The sequence below is a fragment of the Leucoraja erinacea genome, chromosome 1 (assembly GCF_028641065.1).
Source record: "Leucoraja erinacea ecotype New England chromosome 1, Leri_hhj_1, whole genome shotgun sequence".
NCBI classification, from domain to species: Eukaryota; Metazoa; Chordata; class Chondrichthyes; order Rajiformes; family Rajidae; genus Leucoraja; species Leucoraja erinaceus.
In genome coordinates this window covers 161,158,943-161,170,036 of record NC_073377.1, presented here as the reverse complement: position 1 = coordinate 161,170,036, position 11,094 = coordinate 161,158,943, and the positions used below count along the sequence as shown (strand labels likewise).

The 11,094-nt window shown below is 40.2% G+C and overlaps 1 protein-coding gene across 1 annotated transcript; it reads left to right on the top strand.

Moving 5' to 3' along the window:
• Window positions 1–669: 669 nt before the first annotated feature.
• On the top strand, window positions 670–10,697 carry LOC129704060 (immunoglobulin J chain-like). The gene is made up of 4 exons (XM_055646932.1): window positions 670–828; window positions 3,820–3,946; window positions 6,562–6,642; window positions 10,231–10,697. The coding sequence occupies exons 1-4, from the start codon at window positions 765–767 to the stop codon at window positions 10,325–10,327; spliced, it is 369 nt and encodes a 122-aa protein (XP_055502907.1). The 5' UTR covers window positions 670–764; the 3' UTR covers window positions 10,328–10,697.
• Window positions 10,698–11,094: the final 397 nt, after the last annotated feature.

Sequence of the window (11,094 nt, the reverse complement as noted above, 5' to 3'; positions counted from 1 at the left end):
GCACCAATAAACGCACTCCTGTCAGAAATGCTCAAAGCCACTTCACAGAGATCGCTAATAGTGATTTAACACTGAAAAACATTGTTGCAAAATCAATTCTAAGCTATTATTTTTACCATAACTTTTCTTTTATTTCTTAAAAACCCAGTAAAATGTCTTCAATAGATTTATTTTTAGTTTCCTCATATCCCTATTGTGAGAATTCAAGAAATATTTTTAACTGCTCTGCGGTTTTCTGATTTGCATTTAAAATGTCCCTTGCATCTGTCTTTGGAGGGCTCGATATTTCTTCAGCCACCAGCTCAATATACCTGTTAAACTTTTTAGTTTGTCCTTATTAATACGTAAGTTTTTTTTTTTACTTGTTAGTTTTTTCAGCCCATATTACTGTCACCATTCTTTGCATCTCACTTCATCTGTGGGTCTCTACTGCTTCTTGCACTGTTGTGAGCCAAAACTGGATTTATTTACTAAGAAAAATCATTGCAAGCTGTCCAGTTGTGGTTGGATGTATGTCTGAATTAATTTCAGTTGCGTTTTTTATTTTTAAAACTCCCCAATCAAAGGCAGCGGATCCAGCATCTGGTTTCTGTCTAAAGCTATGTCTTAAAATGGAACCGAAAATAGTTTGAAGCTAATTAAAGGAACAAATTCAAAAAAACAGGCAAAACACTTTGGTCTTTCATTTTGTGTGAGCACTCTGATCAGACTGCGTGTAGAGCCACAAGACAAACGGAAGATCAAAGAAGGTGAAGCTCCCAGTTATGAAGAACAAACAAGTACTGAAGCCTTTTGCAGCAATTCTGCTTTTCACAATTCTTGCAGCAGGTGTGGTGTTTAATTATGACATTTTTCATTGTTCAATGTGATGCATAAATATTTCCTGTTTTCTTAGCAATAGAAACCTCTAAAGTATAAAAACTAAAAAATAATGAAGACGTTTTCTTCCTACATAATGAGAAGCAACGACAATGAGTTGACTGTTTGTGGAGACAGTAGTACAAGCCTAGATTAGACTAGATGTGAATTGATTTGTGGACTGTACGAGCACTAGAGCGGCACAGTGGTGCAGCTGGTAGAGCTGCTGCCTCACAACACCAGGTTCGATCCTGACCTTGGGTGCTGTCTGTGTGGTGTTTGCACGTTCTTTCTGTGATCGCTCGGATTTCCTCGCGGTGTTCTGGTTTTCCCCCACATTCCAAAGACGTGCGGGTTTGTAGGTTAATTTGCCTCTGTAACTTGTCCCTAATGTGCAGAGAGTGGATGAGAAAGAGGGATAACATAGAACGTGTGATAGTCGATATATCGATGGTCAGCATGGACTCGAAAGGCTGAAGGGCCTGTTTCCATGCTGTATCGTATACTCATGCAGTCTCTTTGCAGATGAATATGATCGCCTCCGCATGCAGCGGTCCCAGTGATTTATGAATGATAACATTGTCCTTGCTGTGTATCCCGTGGCCATGAATGTGCATCTTTGGCATATCTTGACTTTTTTTAAATAGAAGTTACTAATTGTGTAATTCCTCCCAAATTTGAGCAACCACTTAAAATGAGTTTCTGCTACAGAGGTTTTAGTTTCTACTCACCATAAATTAACTCCAGATTACCGGTAGTTCCAGAGTCAATCTGTAACACATGGATCTAAAGAAAGGGAATATTAATTCCCAACTCATCAATTGAGGAGCTCGGATTCTTTATTTCCATTTAGTTATTTAAGCAAAGTGTCATAACAGGTCCTAAAGCATCCCATACTGATATCCATACCCAAGCAGATAGGACACTGCTATATTGGGCCTCCTTGACTATTAATTAAGACTTTTAGATATAAATAAAACTAAAATAAACTAAAAAACTTAATGAAAAGATTTAAAATTCAAGTAAAATGCAATTGTTGAATATAAATGTATAAATGAATGGTCAGATTCACAAAAGATGATTACAATTTTTAAAATCACATATAAAGCAAATTTAAAAACTGTTCTGTTTCCTAAAACTCTACTACATTTGAAAGACTCCAAAAAACATTATTTCATGATTTAATTCAAATGAACTAATAAATGAGTGTTAACTTTGATGGTACGTGCAATTTTTTTCATGTTCTTGCATTTATTACTTGACTACCCTCTACCTCAACCCGATCAATGCGAGTTGAACCCGGCGCCAAACGCATACTCACTGCCAAAAACGAGACATTTACGTTTCTAATGCCAGCCATTATAATACTATTTTTGAATAAGATAACCACATCTTTGCTCAGAGCGACGTCAGGAGTGCATGTTAAGTAATAAATGGAAGAAATTGAAAAAAGAATTGCAAGCATCATCAAGGTTAAAACCAAAAATCTAATTTTTAATATAAATGCATTTTGAAAAATAACACTACGAGGGAAGATCGTAAGAGATACCAGTGAGATTGTATTGAACACTAAGTGAACGGAGCACTTTTGAAATTAATATTTTATATCCCGAGGGAAATAAAATATCAACGACACAAAACAAAACGCAAATCAAAGGAAAATTGAATGAATGTAAATGGTAAAAGCTAAAGGAAAAACATAATTGATTTTTGGTAAATAAATCTTCAAGGCATGATGATTTTCACTGTAGGAATTTTTTTTAAATCTTAAGTATTGTAAAACAATTTATATCATTTTTCAGAGCTCTGCTATCACCACATTATTTTAGATGAGATAAACCAGATAACCACACATCCGTCAGCTTAGATATTATTCCGGTCCCCATGTTTGTGATGAATGTTTATGGCATGTTGGTGGGCCAGCACTCATCTGCCAGAAGGTACAGAGATCTGTGAAACAGAGTGACTGAGCAACTACTGTTCACATTCTATGTCCATTTAGATATCATGTAAAATCTCCACACTCGTACTTGCTACATCGCTGGGTAGCAATGTTGGTTGTGATGAGGGTGCAGAGGCTTCAGGAAAACAGGCAGGAACTGATTGTGGCAACATGTACATTTGTACACTTTGGTAGAAAAAATTGAAAGGTAGCGTCTTTTTAAGTAATTAAAGATTGAATGGCGTGATAGAGGAATCTGCGTGACCATTTACATGAATTACTAAAAGGTAGCATGCAGGCACAACATGTCTTGTGTTATGTTGGCTTTTATTGCAAGAGGATTCAAGTACAAAAATACAAATGGCTTAAAACAATTATCTAGGCTTACTGAGGCTGCATTTAAAATATTGTGTACATAGAAACATAGAAACATAGAAAATAGTTGCAGGAGGAGGCCATTCGGCCCTTCAAGCCAGCACCGCCATTCATTGTGATCATGGCTGATCGTCCCCTATCAATAACCCGTGCCTGCCTTCTCCCCATATCCCTTGACTCCACTAGCCCCTAGAGCTCTATCTAACTCTCTCTTAAATACATCCAGTGGTTTGGCCTCCACTGCCCTCTGTGGCAGGGAATTCCATAAATACATTCATACATACAAACATCAGGAAAAGAATAAAGAACAGGGGAGAGACAAGACTTTGCCTTCCATCACAGTGAGGAGGTGTTTGGAGATCCAATGTGATGGATGTTTGTGTAAATTGTGTTAATTGTGTGTCTTGTTTTTTTTTCTTGTTCGTACAACTGCAGAAACGACATATTGTTTGAACTTAGGTTCAAACGCCAATAAACGGTATTTTATCTTATCTTATCTTACCTTATAGTTTTTTTTCTGTACTCGCAAGCCAATTAACAGATGCATTCAATTTGCGCCTGGATTTGCTGGACATTGTAACGTCCACACTTATTATAAATGCTACTGATTCAGAAAGCTAATAACCATGTCTATTTTCTTACAGCTGATGCTGAAAGCCACCTTCTAGTTAAATCACAATGTAAATGCATGACTGTCACAGCCAAAACAGTTGTTTCTGCATTGCCTAATGGCGAACCTGTGGAGCAGCTCATGAGGGATATACACATTGTGTAAGTAAATGCATTTTTACATGTCAACTAGACCAAGTGCAGACCCGTTGGGTCTGTTTTCCCAAAGCGCGTTTGCAAGGGGGGGGGGGTCAATGTACCCACATGGTTGAAAACAAGAAAATACTGATTATTGGAGACTGTAGGCAATTTTGTGCTGCGGTTCATCCGATCCTTATCACTAAAAGGAGGCAATCAATATACATGTCGGAGTCAGACCATCTTCTTCCTTCGTGTGGCGTGCACAGCCTAAAGTTGTTGGACAACTTTTTCTATTTGATTTTCCATTTGTGTACGTCGAGTCGATTGCATTAGTCGAAACAGGGCGGACCATGTGAAGGTTGCAATCTTCCACCCCAGAGTCAGACCATAACACAACCCCTAACAACCATTCTGATTCCTTGCTTGAGTTATTTCCTGCTTGCTCTGTATTCCCCGAAGGCCCTGTCTGATTTCATCTTCCTGAACCTTACATATGTTTCCTTTTACTTTTTGACCAAATTTACAACCTCTCTTATCACCCAAGGTTCTCTTCCTTTGCTATCTTTCTCCCTCCTCCTTGCTGGAACATGCTGATCCTCAACTCTGATTAACTCTGATACTTTTTAGCTAAATACCAAATATCTGATGTGGACTTCTCCATAAATGCTGCTCCCAATATACTCTCCGAAGCTCCTGCCGAATAATGTTATACTCTGCTTTATCCAAATTTAGTACTTTTGTCCATTGGTCCAGATTTTTCCCTCTTCATAACTATCTTAAAACTTATGGAGTTGTGATCACAATTCCTAAAATGTTCTTCCACAGAAACACCTGGCCAGGTTCATTTCCCAATACAGGTCCATTATGGTCTCTCCACTAGTTGAACAATCCACAAATTGGTTCAAGAAACCCTTTTGGATGCACCTTACAAATTCTGCCCTGTCCTAATCTTTTGCACTAAGGAAATCCCAGTCAATATTGGGGAAGTTAAAGTTACTCATTATAACACCACCATTCCTATTGACTCTTCCCACAGTCTATCTACATATCTGTCCCTCTATCTCCTGCTGGCTATTGTGAGGACTATAGTATAATCCCATCAGAGTGATTGCAGGTTTCTTATTTTTGAGCTTTCCTCATATTACCTCAGTGGATGAGCCCTCTGTGCCATCTCTGAGTGCCACTGTGACATTCTCCCTGATTAGTAATGCAACTCCTCCACCTCTTTACCTCCCTCTCTATTACGTCTGAAACATTAAAACTCTGAAAACATTGTGCTGTCAGTCCTGTCCCTCTCCCAACCAACCAAGTCTCCATAATGGCCACAACATTATAGTTCCATGCCACTACGAGATGCATTATCCTGACATGCTCCAATTATTCGTGTTGGTGCTTATTTCTCTAAATAAAGTGAACACTGTCGCTGCACAAAGATAAACATTGAAAATAGTGGTATCCATAGTGAAGATTACCACAGAGAACTGAACATGTCTTCACTGAATGAAGAGTTAAGCCCCTGTCCCACTTAGCAAACCTGAACGGAAACCTCTGGAGACTTTGCGCCCCACCGAAGGTTTCCGTGCGGTTCCTGGAGGTTTTTGTCAGTCTCCCTACCTGCTTCCACTACCTGCAACCTTCGGCAACCACCTGCAACCTCCGGGAACCGCACGGAAACCTTGGGTGAGGCGCAAAGTCTCCAGAGGTTCCCGTTCAGGTTTCCTAAGTGGGACAGGGGCATAAGCTGTTGTTTTGTTTGCTGGGCGGGCAATTGATAGGAAAAGTAGTAGGGGTGGCACAGTAGTAGAGTTGCTGCCTTACAGCGCCAGTGACCTGCATTCGATCCTGATTACGGGTGCTCACTCTGTGGAGTTTGTACGTTCTCCCTGTGACCACGTGGGTTTTCTCCAGGTGCTCTGGTTTCCCCTCACACTCCAAAGTTGTACAGGTTTGTAAATTTAATTGCCTCCCGTATGTTGTACAAAAATTGTCACTAACATGTAGGATATTGTTAATACAGGATATGGGGAGATCGGCGTTTGGCACGGACTCGATGGGCTGAAGGGCCTGTTTTCTAAAGTAATGTCTAGTGACTATAAGAAGCACTAGGCTATGGAAAAGAATAGATGTATCTAATCATCTGTGAAAGACTAATCCATCCCTGAATGTCCTAACATAATGCAATACCTTTCTATTTCATTATGTGAAAGACAACTTCCTGGAATAATTTCCAAGAGATAATGAATTTACAAGCTGAATTAAAAAGTTCACTGCATATTATTTTCTGGAGCAACCTTATATCATCCAAAACCGACTCAGTTTCAACTTGGTATAGTCTTTATACTGGGTGAGGTTTGCTATTTAACGTGTACAATCATTATGCAGGATGCTGTTCTTTTCGATTGCTACAGTAATTACTACTTGGCCATAGGCAATAATCTTCAAATGATTATTTTAATTCATGACTTTCTTCCTTCAATTACTGATATTGCCTACTCACATCTACAATGGTGTGGTTCGACAATCACAGCTGTCCATGCTGTCAGCTGAAAGGTCTCCATGTGCAGAATGACTTCACGGCATTTGGCTGCCAATTTCTGGCAATGTTAAAATGGGTCTTAATTGTTCTTTTATTGCAGAGTTCCCACGAGGAGCAGAGAGAATATTTCAGATCCAACCTCCCCTCTTCGGAGCAAGTTTGTCTACAAAATTTCAGATTTGTATGATTTATATTTTTATCTCTTTTTTTGTTGCAATTTATAATTAGAGCAGGTTTCAGAACACAGCCTACACCTGACATCTGGGAAATAGATCTGGTATTCAAATTTTAATACGTGGTGTAATTCGGAACAACAGCTACAATCAGGCCTCCTTGAGCCATTTCTGAATATTCAGCAACAACTGAATAACTCAGGCTGAACAGTGGTGTCATTAGTAGAGCGGCTGTCTTCTGCTCCTCTGATCTTAGCCCCAGACCTCGGCTGCTGTTTCATGGAGTTTGTACTATTTCTCTGTGATTATGTGGGATCCTGAATATTCTGGTTTCCTCCATGTTTATAAATCATGAAGGTTGGCGGGTAACCAGGCCATTCTCTAGTACCGCTAATGTGTAGATGAGTGGTAGAATCTGAGGAAACGTTAATCGTGAATGTGTGGAGAATAAAACAAATTAGTGTTAAATAATTAGGATTTGTGTAATATCGGATGCATGATGGTTGCTGCTGACTAGGTGAGCCAACAGACCCATCTCCCTGCTGTTTTTCAATATGACTCCATCATTGTATGAAAGCTTCAGTTGGACATTTTGGCAAAAAGGAGATGTAAAGGTATATTCAGTATAGTTTTAGTTTTTAATATTGCCAGAAGAACCATCTTCTCAGATTGGGGGTTCAGTATTGATGTGGATAAAGAACTGGCTGGCAAACAGGAAGCAAAGAGTAGGAGTAAACTGGTCCTTTTCACAATGGCAGGCAGTGACTAGTGGGGTACCACAAGGCTCAGTGCTGGGACCCCAGCTATTTACAATATATATTAATGATCTGGATGAGGGAATTGAAGGCAATATCTCCAAGTTTGCAGATGACACTAAGCTGGGGGGCAGTGTTAGTTGTGAGGAGGATGCTAGGAGACTGCAAGGTGACTTGGATAGGCTGGGTGAGTGGGCAAATGTTTGGCAGATGCAGTATAATGTGGATAAATGTGAGGTTATCCATTTTGGTGGCAAAAACAGGAACGCAGACTATTATCTAAATGGTGGCCGACTAGGAAAGGGGGAGATGCAGCGAGACCTGGGTGTCATGGTACACCAGTCATTGAAAGTAGGCATGCAGGTGCAGCAGGCAGTGAAGAAAGCGAATGGTATGTTAGCTTTCATAGCAAAAGGATTTGAGTATAGGAGCAGGGAGGTTTTACTGCAGTTGTACAGGGTCTTGGTGAGACCACACCTGGAGTATTTCGTACAGTTTTGGTCTCCAAATCTGAGGAAGGACATTATTGCCATAGAGGGAGTGCAGAGACGGTTCACCAGACTGATTCCTGGGATGTCAGGACTGTCTTATGAAGAAAGACTGGATAGACTTGGTTTATACTCTCTAGAATTTAGAAGATTGAGAGGGGGATCTTATAGAAACGTACAAAATTCTGACGGGGTTGTGGACAGGGTAGATGCAGGAAGATTGCTCCCGATGTTGGGGAAGTCCAGGACAAAGGGGTCACAGCTTAAGGATAAGGGGGAAATCCTTTAAAACCGAGATGAGAAGAACTTTTTTCACACAGAGAGTGGTGAATCTCTGGAACTCTCTGCCACAGAGGGTAGTCGAGGCCAGTTCATTGGCTATATTTAAGAGGGAGTTAGATGTGGCCCTTGTGGCTAAGGGGATCAGAGGGTATGGAGAGAAGGCAGGTACGGGATACTGAGTTGGATGATCAGCCATGATCATATTGAATGGTGGTGCAGGCTCGAAGGGCCGAATGGCCTACTCCTGCACCTAATTTCTATGTTTCTATAAGTGAACGGGTAAAATAGTCAAAACAACTGAGTAAATCAGCAGAAAAAGACACAAAATGCAGGAGTAACGCAGCGAGTCAGGCAGCATCTCTGGAGAACATGGATAAGTGATGTTTCGGGTCAGAAGCCTTCTGCAGACCTTCTTGTATCTACAAGGAAATGAGCAGAATGTTTTCATATCGAGGGTTATCCAGATTAGTGATACATCATTATACATAATGTGAAAGAGCAACTTCCAATAACAATAGAAACTATATTTAAAGAGGACTCATTTGCAGAGTTTGGGAGAAAAAGGTGGAAGTGGGTATGAACTTCACATTTATGTTGAGACACCACAAACATGGCAGTCTGGATGATTTCCAATGTTCCAAAGTTGTGCTCAATGGCATATTGACAATGGTGAAAGGACAACAAAATAAGTGGTGATATGTGGTTTAGATTAAAACCAGAATGTTCCTAACAGTTCATGTTCTAATGGCTCAGATATAACTGATGGAAGTTGCCTTTAAATGCATAAGGGGATCTTTTATTTATTTGATGAATAGTTCCAAGACAATTCTCTGTCATGTTTTCATTCATTTTGCGTTGGTTTGACGGATTGACTTCAGGTGAAATGATAGGGAACACCTATATTTACACAGTTAAATATTTTTATGACTTTCTTCCAATGTAAGTATGAAGGACCCTTGGTTGACATGGGATATTGAGGCACTGGTAAGGAAAATGGAGGCATATTTCAGCTATAGGCATCTGGGATCAAGTGAATCCCTTGAGGAGTATAAGAGATGTAGGGCTATACTGAAGAAGGAAATCAGGAGGGCAAGAAGAGGAACTCCTGAATAGTAAGTTTGTGGACTACATCAATATTGATGATGTAGTGGATAATGAAGACAGTTATCTAAGATGACAACAGGAGTTGGATGAATTGGGGGAGTGAGCTAAGGAACTGCAGACGGAATTAAACTTTGACAAGTGCCTAATGCAAGTTAAACCTGGGCATGATGTACACAGTAAATGGTGGGACCCTGGAGAGCATTGTAGAATGCAGGGGCTTAGAGTTACACGTGCATTGTTCCCTGAAAGTGGCAACACAGATAGAAAGGGGGTGGGGGGGGGGGGATGAAGAAGGTGCTTGGCACACGTCTCTTCATTGGTTCGGGGCTATTTCCATTGACTATGGAAACGTGGACATCATATCACAGTTGTAAAAGTGGTGGTGAGACCACACTTGGTGTTCTCTGTGCAGTCCTGCTCGCCAAGCTACAGGAAGTATGTCATCAATCTGATAAGGGGATTGAAGAAATGTATGGGGATGTAACAGGAATTGGAGGGCTTGAGTTACCAAGAGAGGCGAAATGGGCTGGGATTTTTACCCCTGGATTGTCGGAGGTAGAGTGGAGACCTTATAGAGGTGTATGTGATCAGGAGGACCGTGAAGAAAGTGGATGATCACAGCATAGTCCCAGAGCAGGGATTCTAAAACTAGAGAGCATAGATTTAAGGTGAGGGGGGGGGGGGGGAGATTTCAAGGTACGGGAGGGATAGTTTTCATCCATGTAGATGGTGATGGGCTTAGAGAACGAGCTAGCAGAATGAGTTGTAGAGGTTGATATAGTTACAATGTTTAAAAACATTTGGACAGATAAGTGGATAGAAAAGATTCAGAGGGATAGAGGAAACTGGGCTGGCTCAGTTTGACATGTTGGTCAGCATGGGGGAGTTGGCATATTTCTGTGCGGCATAGGTCTATGACTGTGTTAATGAGAAATATATATTTGATTGATCGTATATTTTGTTGCAGCTGCAAGAATTGCAACCAAAAGCCAACTTTACCTGAAGAGCCCCAATGCAAACCCCCACCTCCCCCTGCAGACACCTGCTACGGCCGTGACATCTAGAGAACGCCAATACCGTAAATACACCATGGCAACCAAATTGATGTTGTGTGGAATCCCAAACTCCACTGGAATCCACAGCCTACAGCGCCCTCTACTGAAACAACACATGATTCGGCCTCCATGTCAGATGCTGTTCCCATAACTACATTGTGTTTTCTTAATGCATTTTTAGCTTTATATAGTTGCATTTGCTTTTTGTCTTCATTGAACATATAAAATGCTTCATTGCTCCAAAACTTGTTTTGTGCAAATCCCGTTCTTTGACTTGTAGCATCATTTCTAATTTGTCATAGTTTGCTTGTACTTTTTTTGATGACAAACAAACTGAAGGCCACATGTCAATGCAGCAGACCACCACTCAGTAGGTTTTGTAGATATAGAAATATCTTCACATATGGGCCTGAATCCTGTAATCAGCAGCAAAGCAAAAACACCCACTATTCCAGGGAATCGCTGGTAAGCAGGGTCTTCAAGCAGACAGATACTCATAAGTCTCAAACAGAATGCAAAAGGTGCAATTGGTGATAAGTGCTTCAAACAACATATAGAGCACAAATGCATCAGAGAAAAGCGTCAGTGAATTTTATAAATATTTTTTAAATATTGTTTTCATTATTCCTACGTATTCATACTTTCAAATACTTTGGAATAAACACAATCCAAAAATATAAAAGTAATTCTTAACAGGCAAAAGATTATTTTAGCAATCGTAAAGTTTACTATCCCATTAAAAATTTCATTATAACTTTTAATTTAAAAAACGAAAC

What these genes read in the sequence shown, in the direction of transcription:
- LOC129704060 (XM_055646932.1), top strand. Translation starts at nt 765, where the DNA reads ATGAAGAACAAACAAGTACTGAAGCCTTTTGCAGCAATTCTGCTTTTC. An exon ending in TTTCACAATTCTTGCAGCAG is followed by an intron (nt 829 to 3,819) that starts GTGTGGTGTTTA and finishes ATTTTCTTACAG; the next exon opens with CTGATGCTGAAAGCCACCTT. An exon ending in GTCTACAAAATTTCAGATTT is followed by an intron (nt 6,643 to 10,230) that starts GTATGATTTATA and finishes ATTTTGTTGCAG; the next exon opens with CTGCAAGAATTGCAACCAAA.